The following is an 18,267-nucleotide window of genomic DNA, read 5'->3' as shown; positions in this document are numbered from 1 at the left end:
CTGCTGGTTGGCTGCTTTCAGAATTCTCTATTTACCTTTAGGGTTTGACCATATGGCTATAGTGAGTCTCAATGTGGGTCTCTTTATTCTTTTTGGGTTTCTTACCTTTTGGATCAAAATATGCATGTCTTTCATCAGATTTGAGAAGTTTTGGGCCATTTTTTCTGTGAATGTTTTTTTCTGCCCCATTCTAGTCTCCTCTGATGTGTATGATTGTTCACTTGACCTTTAGACTGTGTTCATTTTTCTTCATTCTTTTTCTTCATTCTTCAAATTGTATAATCTCTTTTGTGTGCAGTGACTGAAGTTTTTGTTCTTCACAGTCAGCCAGTGACCTGACAAAATTTATTCCTTCCCAAAAGGTACTCCCATCCCTTTGTATCTTCTGATAGATGCTTTTGAGGGAAGCTTCTGCAGACCAGGAAGGCTGAATGCAAGGCAAGGTCTGCTTCATTCCCTCAAGGAACCACTAGACCAACCAAAACCCTGAACCCATGCTTTGGAGGACAGGGTCCCCATTGCCCACTCTGGCACCAGCCGGATATCCCAGGAGTGCAGGCTGCTGTCCTCCAGCTCTAGGGCAGCAGGAACAGGGGCTGAGGAACAGGGTTGGTAGCAGGCCCGTAAGGATCTGAAATGATTCCAGAGTTTTGAAATAGTTGATTGAAGTTGCTCAGTTTCTGTGGGAAACTCAGTTCTGTGGGAGTGTCTGACCCCCTAGAGCTTCCCGCTCCCCTATTGTGCACAATGTCACTCCTCCCAGTGTTTTTGATCATACACAGATGATTCTGGTCTTATTACAGCTATTATAGTGGTAGCTGCAAATGTACTCTTCTTGTTCTCTCATTTCTTCTATTTCTGTTATTGGCTATTTCCAGTAAAAAAGAGGAACTGTTGCTTTCTTTACAGTAGATTTATGTTAGAAGTTGATATTGATGCTGAGAATAAAGTTTCCTATTTTTGTAATGATATATATAGAGAGAGCTCATTTTATATACATAGAAGTGTTTGTGGATAATCTCATGTCTATAACTAATTGTATGGGTATTTTGTAATTATATGGATACACATATAAATTTGCTATAGTCCTAGCATGAATATAAGTATGTATGGATATAAAAGTCTTTACATATATTGACATACAGTAGGAACTTACAGGATTAGCTGTATATGATTATTTATCTTGGAAGCTATAAATGCCCACCCAGCTTGTAGATGGTTAGAAACGTGTACAGTCCCAGACACAGTTGCCTGTTTAATGGGGCATGGTAACATTTATTCAGTACTTGCCATCTATTAGGCACAGGTCTCAGTACCTAACATGTTAGCATGCTTAGCATTAGCTCTTTTAATGCTCATAATGTCCTAATCGGGTTGTTCAGATCAGGAAACTGAGGTTCAGGGAGGTGAAGTAACGTGTCCAAGGCCACAGAGCTAGAAAGTGGCAGAACCCACATTAACACCAGAGACTTTGACAGCACAGTCTGGCATTGATAGGTACTGAGATGTCTTTTTTTTAGGAGACCATAGAAAGATAGGTGTTCTAGGACAGTTTTAACATTTGGTATCTTTGTAGTTTTTAGTCTGAAAATCTACTTTGTAGGGAAAGTAAGTATTATACTGATTAACACTTAAATGAGGTATAAGCTTATTTTTATATTTTTGGGACTGGAACAATAAAAAAGCTTCTTAAACCTTATTTGATTTTTTTTAAAAAAAAGGGATAGCCTTTCAAACTCGATTGTTGAGATATTTCAGGCCCGTGCCTGCAAAACGAATAAATAGCAAAAATTTTGAAAAATTAGCAAAAACCATGAAAACAGTTAAAGCAGAAGTTAATCCTAATAGCTCAGAACTGCCGGAGTGTGAAGCTTGATTCCCGCTGGCAAGGCCGTTTGAAGTAGCACTGAGGTCTGCTCAGCTGGAAGGTAGGCGCCAGCTTCAGTGTTTTATTGGGGTTATAACATCTTTCCAGATAAAAAAGGAGCACCCTCAAAGGGCTGCCTCAGCCCTGTTCTTTCTGGGTGAGCGGGATTTACAGAGAGCCTTGTTGGGAATGGCTTCTTGTTACAGACACTCTGGGTCCCTAGGTGATCGGCACACCTAGGCTGCCTCCGAGTGTTCCCTTCTCTGCCCTTAATGCCCAGTGGATTCTGGGGGGCATAGCTTAAATTTCCTCGTCACTGTGCATAAATTAACTTAATTAAATGCAAACCAACACCTTGCTCCTCCGGCCTCCAGAGGGCTGCACGGTCCTGCAGAGCGATGGCCACATCATCTGTCTTTGGGGCAGTGTCCAGTTTGTTGGGGGACAGGCTTTTCGCCTCTGGATGAAAACAGGATTTTCTTTCACTTGCTGGCAAAGTTTATGTTTGTATCTTAAATTAAGCTTTATAGCATTAGGATTATTGAGAGCCTACTCATTCCAGCTTCCAAAAATGAAACTAAGAGAAACTGTGTTGCTTTTTAGCAATTTTGTAGTCAGCTGCTGAATGCTGGCCAGGTTTTCCAGTGATTTTGATATGCAAACATTTTATGCACATGTGGAATACTGAGTATTAATAATTCAGTTTGCATAAAGAAGAAACTGAAGAGGCCTCTGAACTGCCCAGGTAAACAGTGTGTATTATTATAGCGAGCTGCTTGTTGTGAGACTGCACTGAGGCGCCTGCGTAGGCCTGGGAGCCCCCGGGAACCCGCAGGGGTGTGCAGTGGTAGTGCTGGACGAATGTCTTGGTCCTGAGAGTTCAGGGAAAGCTCCCTGTTTCTTTCCTCCTCTCCGTGGTCTGTGGAAGGATGATAGAGAAGGGGTGTCCTTGCCTCTGCCCTCACGCAGAGGCTTTGGGAAGTCTAAACAGAGGGCTGTGGGTGGGCGGCTCACGTGCTGTGGCCTCCCTGGGGAGAGTTAGGGCGGCTGTCTTTCTCCCGTCAGTGTTCTGTCATTTGCATTGGTTGTATTTCCAAGTAGGGAGGGAGGGGAAGGCTGATTTGCAGCAAGGCACCCCTGGAAATAGGGTTTGAGCAGCATGAGGCTCGGATTCTGGGCACCTGTATGTACGTGAGATGGTAGTTCTGGTGTCCCTGGTGGCAGTATTACAGCGTGTAGTGAGTAAGCAGCAGTCTCTGTATGGAGCGCCTGGCCCTTTCAGTCATCACCCCCTTAGTAGCAGGTTTTTAGTCCACCCTGTAGACCATGAGGCCGCAAGTGGCAGGAGCTGGGACTTGCCCAGAGCTGAGCTGCCTGCCTTGGCCATGCAGGGGCCCTGCGGCCTCTCAGCAAGGTGTGGGCCAGGTTGCTGGTTTTCTGTGGCTATGGAATCAGCATTGCCAACGTCTGTCTATCCAGGGTTGTCTGCATGGGTCAGGAAGATCCCACTGCTATGAACCCTGTCATGTGACCTTGGCCTTTCTCCGTTGACCCTGGCAGCAGGAGCATGGCTGTTTGCTGACTCCTTACCCCTGCTGTCCCAGCTGATTCCATGAGTGTGCACACAGCTGTGCTGTAGGGAAATTGGACACTGGATTCTGGGCATCAGCACTGCTAGGGCTAGCTGACCCCAGTCCTGCCCATGTTAGTGTACGTTTTGGTAACATTTATCAAGTGCCTGCCGGTCACTAAGGGCAACACTCATGTCATTTGATCAAACACTGCAGGTCAGTGGGCAGGGCCTCTCCAGCAGCAGCTGACAGCCCAAGAGCCCTGGCTGGCAAGTGTCTTCTGCTGCTACCCTGAAGCCCAGCTCTGTTCTCCCTAACCCTGTGTTCCCCAGCCCTGTGCTCCCCAGCCCTGTGCTCCCAAGTTCTGTGCTTCCCTACCCCTGCGCTCCCCAGTTCTGTGCTCTCCCCAGTTCTGTGCTGCCCACCCCTATGCTCCCCAGTTCTGTGCTCCCCAGCCCTACCCATCATTGTGACCTTGGGCACAGGCCATGTCCATGCCTGGAAGCAGAGGCCATGCCATGGTTGGCCAGCCACACATGGCAGCCTAGGACCATGTCTGCCCTGGCTGTGCCCCTGAGGGCTGCCCACCGTCTATACCAGGTCCAGGGCGTCAAAGGATTCCTTACCCAGAGGAAGCTGGGGTGAGCTGAGAGAACTCTGGAAAGCAAATGTGGGTGTAATTTATGTTGTGGGGGAAGAAAGAAAATATATCACGCAGTATTTTTATAGGACCTGGCAGACTCCTTCCTTCCATGGTGGTCCACTGTCCAGGAGCGAGGCCTTTTCATAGGACCACAGGCCACAGCAGAGGTAGGGGAGCCCACCCCTCTCAGCCCCTGCTTTCCGAGGAAGAAGCTGGACAGAAACAGAGCTCCCCTCGCCTGGCGACCACAGGAGTCCCCTCTCAGGACAGGGCCAGAGGTGCACAGTCCACGCCCATGCCTCCCTGCCCTTCATTCGGCGACACATGTTCATCTTCCAGTGGCATTGCGGGGTTGGGATGGGCCAGGGGCGGCCACCAGCATCTCACGCCGAGGTGTCTTTCACCCAGATAAGCCACGCTCCAACCCCAGGGAAGTCCCCAGCCTGGGCGGGGCACCGTGTTGGTCCCATGAATGCTGCTGGGGCGGGTAGAGGCTGGGTCCCTGAGAAAGGGGGAGGGAGAGAGACCAAGCGGCAAGCCTGCGAGTATAGATGTGCAATTAACGTGACGTGCATTTCGACTCTTGTCAGGATCCCCGTTAATGGTGGCCTGTGGTGCCACCGTGGGCCTGAAGGAGACAGTGTCCTGAGGTAGCTGCGCCCCACACAATGGGACGGTGAAGGCACAAAGCTCGTTTCTGGGTTCCTCCTCCCCAGAACCACCCTCCACCGGCAGCAGCCCAGGGCCGTCCCTCCAGGGGGCCTCCCAGTGACGGGCCCCTGTCCCCTGCAGAGGGTGGTGCTACCTGACAGCCACGCTGCTGTGCATGTGCGGTGCTGCATCTGTGAAGTTCAGTGTTTACTCCGGTATTCTGTACTCTGTTTTACTTTTGTGTGTGGGGAGGACTGGCTCCATAATGAACCTCACGCCTCCCCAGGAGCACTGCTGTGTTGTATATGCAGAGCCAGCAGGTGCGCGGCTCTTTGACGTCAGTTTTTGTTTCGTCAAATAACATGCTCACATGGCTTAAAAATGAAAACATTCAGGCCAGGTGTGGTGACTCACACCTGTAATCCCAGCCCTCTGGGAGGCCAAGGTAGAAGGATCACTTGAGCCCAGGAGTTTGAGACCAGCCCGGGTAACATAGGGAGGCCCCATCTGTACAGAAAAATTTAAAAGTAGCTGGGCAGGGTGGTTCGCACCTGTAGTCCCAGCTACTTGGGGGCTGAGGTGAGAGGATCGCTTGAGCCCAGGAGGTTGAGGCTGCAGTGAGCTGTGATCAACACCACCGCACCACAGCCGACACGAGGGAGACTCTGTTTCAAAAACAAAGAAAGGCAGAAAGTTTAAAAAAGTGTATGTTGACATCAGCTACCCTGCTCTGTTGCCTTCATCTCTCCATGTGTCTCCTTAGAGGCAACCACGTTTCAGTCTTAGACATTTCTCCTGATACTCATGTCCATACCCTAACTATACTGTTTTATGGCATACAGAGTATGGACACGGTAATTGAACCTCTTTCTGCTGTTATTTCTTATACTCTTTAGGCTCCCCAGTGGCCACTGTGCATTTTTGCTGTTGTCACTGCATAACATTGTCCACTGCAGAACCCACAGGTTGGCCGTGATTATACTTCTACTCTTTTGCTGGGTTTGGCTTTATAGAGGCTGATGTTGTCTGGGATTTTACTGGCTTATCGTTTTGTTTTTTTTTTTTTTGAAGACAGTCTCACTCTATTGCCCAGCCTGGACCATGCAGTGGCATGATCTCAGCTTACTGCAACCTCCGCCCCCCAGGCTCAAGCGATTCTCTTGCCTCAGCCTCCTGAGTAGCTGGGATTTCAGGCGCCCGCCACCATACCTAGCTAATTTTTGTATTTTTTGTATTTTTGTAGAGACAGGATGTCACCATATTGGCCAGGCTGGTCTCGAACTCCTGACCTCAAGTGATCTGCCTGCCTGGGCCTCCCAAAGTGCTGTGTTTATAGGCGTGAGCCACTGCACCCGGCCCTGGCTCGCTTTTTAATGAACTTATTCTTATTTTTTCCAAAAGCTCCATCAGCCCTGTCAAAAGCCTATCCCTATTTTTCCCAAATGCTCAGTGGGCAGTACACAGCAATCTGTTTGGGGTCGGTCACCTCCCATCCCTGGCCTGGCTGAGCTCCTACACCAAAGCCTCCCATCTTGGATGGAGCCCAGATCGTGAGCCTTTGTCTTCGACTTTCTTGGTTCACCCCTTGTTTTGCTGAAGTGTGTGCTCAGCGTGGATTTTATAGCCTCTTGGGTAGATGGAAAGTCATCCACTACCCTGAGCACGTGGAAGGCCCTGGGTTGGCTCTGAGCTTTCAGCCTTGCTGCTGCGGGCATGGTGCTGTTCTGATCCCTGCTGCTGTGATGTGGGGCTGCTCCTTCTCTCTGGACATCTGTCGGGCTCACTCATTAGTTTGCTCTGAGGTTCACGAGGGTGTGCTTGGCGCAGGTGCTTTTCATTTGTTGTCTCAAGCGGAACGACTTTTCCATCTCTGTGCTGGGAAAAGTGTTGTATTATTCTAATCACTTCCCCTTTGCTTTCCCTTGGCTCCCTTTTCTGGGCTTTCTGAGGATGTGGAGAGCTTTGGATTGATTATTTTGCGGGAGAGGGAGGCAAGGAGAAAATCCAGATAGAAGTGCTACAGGAGAACAGAGTTGAGCAGTTTCAGAAAGCAGGCCACCATATTTTGAACATTTTTCTTTCTTTCTTTTTAAAAAATATATTTTACTTAAATTTAATGGTGGTAAAAAACACAACATGAAGTTTACCCTCTTAACCGTTGTTAAGTGTACAGTTCTGTAATGTTAACTAGATTCGCTTAGGTTTGTAACAGATCTGTAGAACTTCTCCCTCACCCCAGTTTATAAAGGTATAACTGACAAATAAAAATGGCATGTATTTATGGTGTACAAAATGATGTTTTGATACATGTATACATTATAAAATTGTTAAATCTAGCTAATTAACGTATCTGTCCCCTCTCATACTTAATACTTTTTGTGGTGACATTTAAGATCTACTCTCGTAGCAATTTTCGAGTATAAAATGTTATTATTAACTATAGTCACCACGTTAATAAGATCGCCAGAACTTACTCATGTCTTACCCGAAACTTTGCACCCCTACCCAACACCTCCCCATCCCCCGACACCAGCCCCTGGTCACTCCTGTTCACTCTTAGCTTCTCTGCAGCCAGCTGCTCTAGAGTCCACATCTGAGTAAGGTCTGTGGTGTTTGTCTCTCTGTGCCAGCTTTATTTCACTTAGCATTAATGTCCTCTAGGTGCATCCATGTTGTTGCAAATGACAAGATTTTCCTCCTTTTTGAGGTGTAATAATATTCCATTGTACACAGAAGTACAGTGAGTCTTTTGTATCTATGGGTTCCACATCTGTGGATTTAACTAACCATGAATAAAAAATGTAGTAAGGCCTGTGACGGTTGCCTCCATACTGAACATGTAGAGGCTTTTTGTTTTCTTGTCATTGTTCCCTAAACAATATGGTATAACAACTACTTACACAGCATTTACTTTGTCTTAAGTATTATATGTAATCTAGAGGCGATTTAATGTATACAGGAGGATATGCATAGGTTATAGGCAAATACTACGTAATTTTAGAGAGGGACTTGAGCATCTATGGTTTTGGTTTCCATGAGGGGTCCTGGAACCGCCCCCTGTGGATATTGAGGGATGACTGTATGTATGGTCACACACCACGTAACAATGTTTCAGTCAGCAGTGGACTGTATATACAGTGGTGGTCTCATAAGATTATAATACTGTAGTTCTGTACCTTTTCTGTGTTTAGATATGTTTAGATTAGCATTGTGTTACAGTTGCCTCCAGTATTCAGTACACGAACCTGCTTGTAGCCTAGGTTTGTGGTAGGCCATGCCTACCACACTCTGTGATGTTTAAACAACGAAATCACCTAACAACACATTTTCAGAACTTATCACCATTGTTAAGTGATACATGACTGTATCTCTTTGAGATGCTGTTTTGAATTCTTTTGGTTATTGTCACAGTTGAGCGGCAACTATCTGGGGCTGGCAGCGCAGGGGTAAGAAGAATTTACCAAGAAAGGCAGAGAGAAAATAGAAAAATACCGTACAGGTAGGTAAGGTATTTTTACCTACCTGTAAGAAGGGCGGAAAGAAAATAGAAAAATACGTTGCAAGGGAGCAACAGGCACAGCAGGAAGAGAGGAGCTGACTGCAAAGAGACAAAGCTTTGTTGGGGATTTTATAGAATAGTGTTTATGCTGCATGCTGAAGAGGGCTTTGTGCAGTACTGATAAGGCCAAGGTTGCAGTGAGCTAATGTGCAGGTGTCTGGTGAGAAGCTGGGCACAGGAGGACTGTGTATCCTGGGCCAGGAAGAAGGATAGACTTAGAGCTTACCTACTTTTCTTTTGGCTTCCCCTGCTCCCACCAGCCTGGCCCTGCAGTGCCTTCAAGTTTTCAAGTTTGGTGTAGTTCTCTTTGTGTATCTTTGCTTTTGTTGCCTGTGCTCTTACTGACAGATCTAAGAAATCACTGCCAAATCCAACATCATGAAGCTTTCTCTCTGTTTATAAAACTATTCCACTATTTTAGTTAAAACTATAAAAAGTTTTATAGCTTTAGGTCTTACATTTAGGTCTTTGATCCATTTTTGGTAAATTATACAAAAGGTAATTTTTGTATGTGGTAGAAGGGAAGGGTTAAACTGAGTTCTTTTGTTTGTGGATATCTATAGTTTTCCCTACGGCATTTATTGGAGAGACAGTCTTTTTACCGTTTTGTGGTCTTGACCCCCTTGTTGAAGATCGTTTGACGGTATGCATGGGGGTTGATTTCTGGGGTCTGTTTTCTGTTCCATGGGTCTATGTCTGCTTGTGCTAGGACCACACTGATTGGACTAATGTATGGAATCGATTTTGAATTTCCCTTTTTTTCTCTCTCATTTTTTATCTTTATTGTTTAGGTACACTTGATAGGAGCTTTCCTTGTCTTCTGATCCTGCTGTTGATGTCTGTTTTGCCACTGTAACATGTCAGTGTCCAGGAAACCTCCCTTGGTATCGGATCGTTCTTTTTGCCCAGCAGTCTTGTTTCCTGGCTGAAGTGGCTTTCCTCTCTCCTTCTGTGGGTAGTGCAGTTTCTGTGAGTGTGCGCGTGTGTGTGTTGGGCTCAGCCCCTTCATTATTCTCCTCTCCCACATCCTCCCTGCCTCACCGGCTCCAGACTCCAGGGAGTGGAGTGTGTGTGAACGCTGGAATTCTGAGCCCCACCTTCAGGCTGCTCCACTGCTTCTGAGACCCTCCACAGTTCCGCGGGGTTCATGGCTTGTCTGCTGTCTTGTCGCCTGGGCTGTGTTCTGGGGCTCTTGGATCCCAGGGCAGCCCCTTGAAGTGGCCAGCCTCTTTGCAGCGGGGTTCCATGTGGCTGAGCCAGGCCGCTTTCCAGGTGAATGCAGTCTTCTGTGGAGCCTTGGGGTTTTTCTAAGCTTTCCTGGCCAGGGTTTCCAACTGCCTCATTTGCTAAAGTTGGTCATGGGGTATTTGAGAGACTACAGAAAGACGCTTCGGCCCTCTTCCTGGGGTGAGGGGGGTGGAGGACAAGTTCTATTGGGTGTATGCGAATACAGACAGTACCTCCTCGTTTCCTTTATTTTGAAAATGTGGCTGGATGTTGTCTTGGATGGGGATTAGGCCATGTGCTGGTGAATTGTCACAGAAAGGTCTTCGACTGGCTTGTGGAACTGCTGTGTCTGACTCACCTGCTTGCCCACACCTGACTCACCAGTAGGTGAAGCACCTGCTCTCTGGGCAGAGTCTGAGACGCAGGAGTGAGGGAGAGGAGAGGAGAGGGGCGGCTCTGAATGCTCAGTAACTCAGCCATGGGCTTGAGAAGGCTCGGTGCCGTCTTGAGAAGGGGCAGGGGCTGCCTGTACTTCCCTGCTCACATGGGGATGGTGGGGCAGAGCTGCAGGTCCCCTTGGGGGCTGGCTGGTCAGATGCGTGGGCTTGCCCTACTGCCTTGTGCCATGAGCCCGCGAAGACAGGGCCAGAGGGGACCGCTCTTTCCCACGCGCCGGCCCTGCTGGCCAGCCCTCCTGTGGATGCCTGACTCGTAGTCATATGGGAATTGAAGCTCCTTCCCTCTTCTGGAAATCCCAGCCCAGCCTCAGAAACGTGAATCTGGGGCTCTGAGAGGAAGGGAAGTGGTGTGGCTGGGGCCTCCTGAGAGCCCCACACATGGAAGGGACCGGCGGGCCCAGCTGCTGTAGGTGGCGGGGAAGGAGCTCATTCTCCAGCCTTGCTGCCCCTGCAGCCCCAGCCGTGGCAGGCTCTTTCCTTTTTTGTGCCTCTCTTAGTTCCACAGAGGGTTTGCAGTGTCATGGGCCAGGCCTGGCCACACAGAGAGCTGTCCTTCTAGGGGCAGCCAAGGCTCTGCAGGCCCCAATTTGAGACTTTCCCCATCTTGTTTAGAAAGGGAAAGATGCCCATGAGAAAGAACTTTGAGTCCCCATTTGGTGCCTTCTCCTGTGTAGTACAAATAGCTGTGGTATAGGGAGAGCTGAGAGCCAAGGCCAGGCACCCCCGACTGGCTTAGGTGCAGGACTTGCCCACAGCCAGGAGATGAAGAGATCCCTTTTTTACCCTCTGACATTGGGAAAACAGCCCAGCCGCATGTTTCCTCCAAGCCTCGCTGTTTGGGAAGCACTCCTGGACCTTCCCAAAGGCATGGCTTGTGGGGCATGGTCAGGAGGAAACAGTGGTTGGTTCACGCCTTTCAGAGCTCACAAAGAGGAAGGAGCAGGGGTGTTTGATGCAGGAGGTTTTGTCTTCTCCCCTGCCCCTCAGATTACATATGCCCATACAAGCAGGAGGTGATGTAAGAGAAAACTCTGGATTTACCCATCTCTCTGAGAATACTTAGTTAGATACATCATGTTACAGCCCTGCACACAAGAGCGCGTTGTATTTTTTTAAATGGGGGAGACAGGGAACGATCTCTCAGTGCAAGTTTCAGAACAAGTTGGAAAATAATGTATTCAGTGTTATACTTATTATACATAAGTATGTATATACGTGTGTGTCTGTGTGTTATGTACGTGTGTGTGCCTCACCGCCCATCTGTCCTAGAGGCTTAGAAATGATCTCAAAGCCTGTGTTCCAAGCAGTGATTCTTCTGGGAAGCAGGGAGGGTAGAGGGACAGGCTTATTTTGTTTTCTTTATTTCATATACTTTAAATGGTTGAATTGGTTACAACTAAACATAAAATAGAAAAAACGTGGAGGAATTTTCAAAACAGTTTTTTTCATGATTCTTGGAGACACAGGAAAGGGCTAGAAATTGGGCCCTGGTGGGCTGAGTGAACCCTGGAGGCATCCTGCTCACCTCCGCCTGGGGTCCTTCCACCAGCCACTCTGCCCTCTCTCCCCGTTCCCTGCCTTTCACATTCTGGATTTTACCACTTGTCTGTCTTTTTCATTTCTTTCTTTTTCTTTTTTTTTTTTTTTGAGACAAGGTCTGGCTCTGTTGCTGAGGCTGGAGTGCAGTGGCACTATCACAGCTCACTGCAGCCTCAACTTCCTGGCCTCTAGGTGATCCTCCTACCTAAGTCTCCCAAGTAGCTGGGACTACAGGCATGCACCACTATGCCCGGCTAGTTCTATTTTTTGTAGAGACGGGGTCTCACCATGTTGCCCAGGCTGTTTGCTTTCCGATTTATCGTTTATGGTTTTCTGTCCATTTTCTTTGTTACCATCTCAAAACAGTCTGAAAGAGGAGGCAGATGTTCACAGTTCACTCCTCTTCGCCCTGTCTGAACTTCTGTGTACTCCTGTCTGAGAAGGGTTGAGTAATTTGATTAGCAAATAGGGCAGGCCGTTGCAGATGCTGAGCAGATTATCGTTTTCACCTGCACGCCGTCTGAGACTATGAACCGGTTTGTTCATTCTCAGTGTAGATACTGACTGTTTTTACAGCTTATCAACAGGTGTTTAATTAAAAGGTCAGCTGTGTTCACTTTCTACAATCAATTTAATGTCACCGTGAAGATTCTAATTAATTTTTTTTTTTTTGCCTTTGTGTGCGGTATTTATTTCAAATGTTTGTTAAAACAGCACTGTTATTTCTCAGGACAAGAGCAAAGATCACCCCCTGCAGAAGCTTGGGAACTATGTACAGAACTTTATAGAACAGAGGCCATACTTTAGCTTAAGCCTGTCTGCTGACCAGAGAATGGAATTCTGCGTGGACTCAAGGAACAAAAGGAAACTAGGCAGGGAGAGGGAAGAAAAGTGCCCATCTGAATCAAACTTCAGCTGCCATCAGGGCACATCTTGTGGTGGTCACAGATTGTAGGCTGTTTTTTGGAAGATTCGGGTTCAGCACAGGATTCCATTTGTCTACTTGGCTACACCCCTGGCTGAGGTGCCATGAGGTCAATGTCACTCAAGTTCCTGGCCAGCCAAACTCCCGCAGCAAAGAGTCCCAAATTTAGTATCAAGTTCCTCCGGAAGTCATTCCTATCTGTGGCAAAGCGGTAGACGCCCCGAAGCCAATCTCCCACGTTGTCCGGTATTTCGGGAGTTTCATTAGCCGAGCCAGCAGCGCTCACCGGGACCCCGCTGGAAGCCATAGTAGGAACCTTCGCATGGGCCGCGGTGGAGGAACCATATGAATTAATTTTTAAGAGACAGGATCTTGCTCTGTCACCCAGGCTAGAGTGCAGTGGTGTGATCATGGCTCACTGCAGCCTTGAATCCTGGGCTCAAGTTATCCTCCTGCCTCAGCCTTCTGAGAAGCTGAGACTACAGGCTCACACCACCGTACCTGCCCAACGTTAATTTTTATATCATTGATTATATTATTTTCCTGAGTAAGATGAGGAGCATGCACATTTTCCACTGGGGAGCTGATCTGAACAGATTTTCAACTCCTCATACATTCTTCTTCTGACTCTGACCTCCCTACTCCATGTGGATGATGGCGAGTAAATGCCACCCACCACATTAAAGTGACATCTATATAGAACTGGCATTTACTGTGCTGTGCCTTACTGGAAAGGGATGTTGGTTCATTGTGTCATGTTTACGGATTACTTGATTATGAATGAGTTTGATTGACTTTTCATCTTGTTGTTTCCTTATATTTTCTGTTTTTTAGAATTGTTCCTTAGTTGTTGTGCCTGCCTTATAGGCTGAACCGTGTGAAATTGCCATTTTTGTGGGTCAGAATGATGGCCTAATATTGGTGGTTTTATGTGGTTTATCTTAATGTCTTTAGGGCCTTAATGTTTTTTATGTTTTAGTAACATTTTCTAGTTACTAACGTGTTCTACTTGTTCTAAAATTTTTGAGAGATATAAAAATATACAACATAGGAAATATAAATGTGTAATACCATTAAAGCATTTCTTATTTTTATTTATTTATTTTTTGAGATGGCATCTCGCTCTGTTGCCCAGGCTGGAGTGCAGTGGTGTGATCTTGGCTCACTGCAAGCTCCGCCTCCTGGGTTCACGCCATTCTCCTGCCTCAGCCTGCTGAGTAGCTGGGACTACAGGCGCCTGCCACCACACCCAGCTAATTTTTTTTTGTATTTTTAGTAGAGATGGGGTTTCACCATGTTGGCCGGGATGGTCTCGATCTCCTGACCTCGTGATCCACCTGCCTCAGCCTCCCAAAGTGCTGGGATTACAGACGTGAGCTACCGCGCCCGGGCCAGTGAAAGCATTTCTTACCATTTTGGTGTATTTGTTTCTTTTTTCCCCTTTTTAAAAATATATTTTCCTCCTGAAAGTTGCATAAACTTCTTGGTAGAATTGTTATAAGGCATAAATGGATTATTATATGTAAAGTGACCAGTAAGTGTATTAGTTATTATTATAAAGTTTTTATTCTTCTACACTGCCCATGCTATTAAATATTTTTCAGAAATGTGATTTTCGGCTGGGTGCAGTGGCTTACACTTTGTAATCCCAGCACTTTGGGAGGCCACAGCAAGGGATCACTTGAGTCCAGGAGTTTGAGACCAGCCTGGGTAACATAGTGAGACTCCCATCTTGGTAAAAAAAATTTTAAATAAATTAGCTGGGCAGGGTGGTATGCATCCATAGTCCCAGCTACTTGAGAGGCTGAGGCAAAAGGATCTCTTGGGCCCAGGAGTTCAACGTTACAGTGAGCTATGATTGTGCCACTGCACTCCAGGCTTGGGTGACAGAGTGAGACCCTGTCTCTAAACAATCAAAAATAAATAAATGTGAATTTCAAGACTGTTTAATATTCTGTCATATAAATACACAATAATTTGACAAACTATTCTTCTGTTGGATATTTTAGGTTATTTTCTTTCCTGTTCTTACATAAATAATATTCTGATGAACTCACATTTTTGTCTGTAACTCTGTTTTCTTAAATATAAGGAATTTCATGTAAGTGAGACACTCGGACAGTTAATATTTTAAGTATTCTTCATATACAGACAAAGTACCCCCCAGAAATGTTTGCCCATTCCTTCCTCCAGCAGTGGGCGAGATCCCTGCTTACAATAGGCATCCAGGATTTTTAGTCTTGATAATTTGACAGTTACAAATAGCATATCTCGGTTTTAATTTGAGCATTTTTAGATGGTTATTAATTATATATATTTCTTTTGTGATTTATTAACATCCTCTGTATATTTTTATTAGAGTTTCCTTTTTTTCCTTATTGTAAGCACTTTTATTTAGTACAATTTAGTAAAATGTTTACTGCCTTTTTACTACAAGAGAGAAAACCTTGTAAGGAAAAAAACTACATTTGTACATGTATACAGAAAAATTAATCTGGGCTGCATGTGGTGGCTCACACCTGTAATCCCAGCACTTTGGGAGGCCAAGGCAGGTGACACTTGAGGTCAAGAGTTCAAGACCAACCTGTCCAACATGGTGAAACCTCGTCTTTGGTAAAAATACAAAAATTAGCCAGGAGTGGTGGCATGTACCTGTAGTCCCAGCTACTTGTGAGGCTGTGGCAGGAGAACCTCTTCAACCCAGGAGGCAGAGGTTGCAGTGAGCTGAGATTGTGCCACTGCACTCCAGCCTGGGCAATAGAGCAACACCCTGTCTCCCCTCCACAAAAAAATTAGATTGTATGCTGGTCAAAATATTAATAGTAGTGTTTTATATGGTAGTGGAACTTTTGATGGTTTTAGTTTTCTTTATACTACATATCTCTACTTTCTAATTATTCTAAAATAGTTTCCTTTTTGAGATAGGGTTTCCCTCTGCTGCCCAGGCTGGAGAACAGTGGCACTGTCACAGTCCACCGCACCCTTGAACTCCTGGGTTCAAGCAGTCCTCCCGCCTTTGTCTCCCAAAGTGTTGGGATTACAAGCGTGAGTCACCATACCTGGCCTAATGGATATTTTTCATACAACAAAGAAATTCTAGTTCCTGTGACTGACGACTGAAGGACTATTTATCCTCACTCCCTGTTAACCTGCTCTGGCCTCTCCTGCAAGGGTGGAGCTCAGTCCTCCCACTGTGCTTGGCCCTGCAAGGGTCCCTGGTGCCTTCCCCACATGCCAGCTCCTACCCCTGCCTGGACCACGTAGCTCGGCACTCACCGGCAGTGTGGGAATGGGAGAGGAGGCGGGAAAGTGTCCTGATGTTTTCTTCTTCCCTTGCACACTGCCAGCTTGCTATGGGATGGATGAAGAAGAGAACCACTATGTCTCGCAGCTCAGGGAAGTCTATAGCAGCTGTGACACCACAGGGACCGGCTTTCTGGACCGCCAGGAGCTGACCCAGCTCTGCCTTAAGCTTCACCTGGAGCAGCAGCTGCCTGTCCTACTGCAGACGCTTCTCGGAAACGACCATTTCGCCAGGGTGAGTGTCGGACTTCATTGTCATAAAGGAAAGCACAGGGGTCTGTAGTTGGCTCCTATGGGCATTTGGTAAGTATCAGCTGAATAAGGATACAAGTGTCAAAGGAAAGTTATTAGCAAACGGAACAGTGTCCTAGTTTTTCCCTCTATGGAAATTCTACATTGTAGAAAGTGGTTCTTAAGATTACTTGTTTTTAATGTGGTAACTTCCAGACGTTTGGTTTTGTTTTTCCAGAAAGATATTTTAGTGGTTTGTCACAGGGGCAGAATGGTGAAGGGGTTTGATATGGGCCAGTGGTGTGTGGCTCACAAAGACCACATGGGTTGGGCCTGCTGTAATCACACTGGTAATCAGAGAGAGTGTCACAGTCTCTTGAAGGCAGATTGTCTTATACAATTTCACAGTTTGAAGTGCATCTAGGAGTTGGACAAAACAATTGCAAGCTGCTGTTGAAAGAATGAAGGATACCCATGTCCAAAAGTATCCCATAATTTCATCTAGGCCAGATGGAAAATGTGAAATTGGAGGGTTCTTTTCTATCAGAAGGTCAAGATCATCTAGAATGGGGATCTTGGTCCTAGACTGCAGCCTGCTTTCATGATCAAAACGCTAAAAAGCACCTCCCCATTCCTACTTCTTAAACGTGCCTGGATGTTAGTGCTAACAGCAGTGCCTTATCTTGTTGGTCATCTTAACTTTGAAGGAATAATATTTTTTCTACAAGACTCAGTATTTTCTTTTTGTTTGTTTTTTTGAGACAGTCTCACTTTGTCATCCAGGCTGGAGTGTAGTGGAGCCATCTCGGCTCACTGCAGCCTTCACCTCCCAGGCTCCAGCGATCCTCCTGCCTCAATCCCCCAAGTAGCTGGGACCACAGGCCTGCGCCACCACACCTGGCTAATTTTTATATTTTTTTGTAGAGATGGGGTTTTGCCATGCTACACAGGCTGGTCTCAAACACCTGAGCTCTATAGAGGTCCACCTGCCTTGGCCTTCCAAAGTGCTATGATTACAAGTATGAGCCACCACACCCGCCAGTACTTTTATTTTGAATGGGGGGAAAAAAAAAACCAGCCAGTAAATTTTCCTGAAATGGCCTTTGGACCAAAACAAATGAAGAAAAGAACCACTCACTGCTGGCCTAGTAGAGAGTCCGGGTGAATCCGACCTCTTGTGAGTTCCTCAAAGAAGCCTCACCTGCCCTGTCAGCAGGCCACTGTGCCTCCCTCATAGGGAGCTCTCCTCAGGCAAATTCATGTCCTTTCTCTGACTTCGTTTTCTATTCCTGCCTTTTAAAATGCGCTGAAGAAGGCAAATGTGTTATTGATAGATAATGATCTAGCCTCTCTTGGTATCACCTGGAAGTGTGTTTGGGAGCTAGATGAGCAAAAGGCATACTGGTGAAAAATCAGCGCTCTGGTTATTTAAGTAATACAGACAGGTGGTCCAGTTTTTATATATATATTTTTTTAATTTGAGTCTGTGTCTTGCTGAATTGATATTTTTGAAAAATCAAGAATTTGGAAATCAAACTTTGGAAAATTCAAAACCAAAAGAGTAACTTTTGGGTCCACGTTCAGGTTGCAGGCTCTGCTGATTGAATAAGCCATGTCCTTCCCAAGGCTTTCTTCATTTTATATTTATAGGAATGATACAAGACAGAAACATCCAATTATGATAGAATAACCATGATTAGTATTAGAGCATCAGCAAGGAGAAAAATTCGCTTGGGTTATGTGAGATTTCTGACTTGAACCCGGTCACACGCGTCCTGAAAAGCGGCTCATCTGAGACGGAATTTCCTTCAGGAGGCTTGAGGCTTCTCATATGTTTGTGAAGAGGGGATGAGAAGAAAGTTGGGTACCACAGCGGTGACAGGAGCCGGGCCCTTTCTGACACAGCTCCCCCTGGGACAGCCATGCATGTCCAGCCATTGTCCGTCTGTCTGTCCCAGCTCCATCCCCTCCTACAGCCATAATTTTCTGTTCCCAGAAAGCAAGTCAGATGTTAGATAAATTAAGAAGTAACTTTGTTTGCACTAGTGCTCTTGACTGTGCTCTGACGTTATCTTTCTCTTCTCTCTGTAACATTTTGAGAGCACCCTGTCAGTGCTGCAGGTGCCTAGCGCTCACCTCTCCCTGCCTGTCCCTTGATCCTATCTCCTCGGAGATGGTTGGTCATGGTGGATAATTTTTCTTTTCAGGCTCTGCTTGCTTCTCTGCTTCGTCCCACAGACAGGGCAGAGCTCCCACAGCCCCTGTAGGTGGAACATCATACAGAGATTTAAGG

At 46.4% G+C, this 18,267-nt stretch overlaps 2 protein-coding genes across 2 annotated transcripts in view; one reads left to right on the top strand and one right to left on the bottom strand.

Annotated features, from left to right (window-relative positions):
• Positions 1-2,630: 2,630 nt before the first annotated feature.
• Positions 2,631-18,267, top strand: part of NINL (ninein like) — an 83,065-nt gene continuing 67,428 nt past the window's right edge. Inside the window, exons 1-2 of the mRNA XM_050745539.1 lie at positions 2,631-4,248; positions 15,788-15,978. Coding sequence (XP_050601496.1) covers positions 4,122-4,248; positions 15,788-15,978 — 318 coding nt within the window. The 5' untranslated portion in view covers positions 2,631-4,121. The remainder of the gene's footprint in view (positions 4,249-15,787; positions 15,979-18,267) is intronic.
• On the bottom strand, positions 12,175-12,783 carry LOC126929324 (mitochondrial import receptor subunit TOM6 homolog). The gene has a single exon (XM_050745538.1). The coding sequence runs from the start codon at positions 12,745-12,747 to the stop codon at positions 12,523-12,525; it is 225 nt and encodes a 74-aa protein (XP_050601495.1). The 5' UTR covers positions 12,748-12,783; the 3' UTR covers positions 12,175-12,522.

Source organism: Macaca thibetana, chromosome 10 (assembly GCF_024542745.1).
Source record: "Macaca thibetana thibetana isolate TM-01 chromosome 10, ASM2454274v1, whole genome shotgun sequence".
NCBI classification, from domain to species: Eukaryota; Metazoa; Chordata; class Mammalia; order Primates; family Cercopithecidae; genus Macaca; species Macaca thibetana.
Note: the sequence above shows the minus strand (reverse complement) of the source record. Positions and strands in the feature narration are given on the sequence as shown.

Bases quoted from the DNA above. Each gene is read 5' to 3' on its own strand.
- LOC126929324 (XM_050745538.1), bottom strand. From the start codon at position 12,747: ATGGCTTCCAGCGGGGTCCCGGTGAGCGCTGCTGGCTCGGCTAATGAA.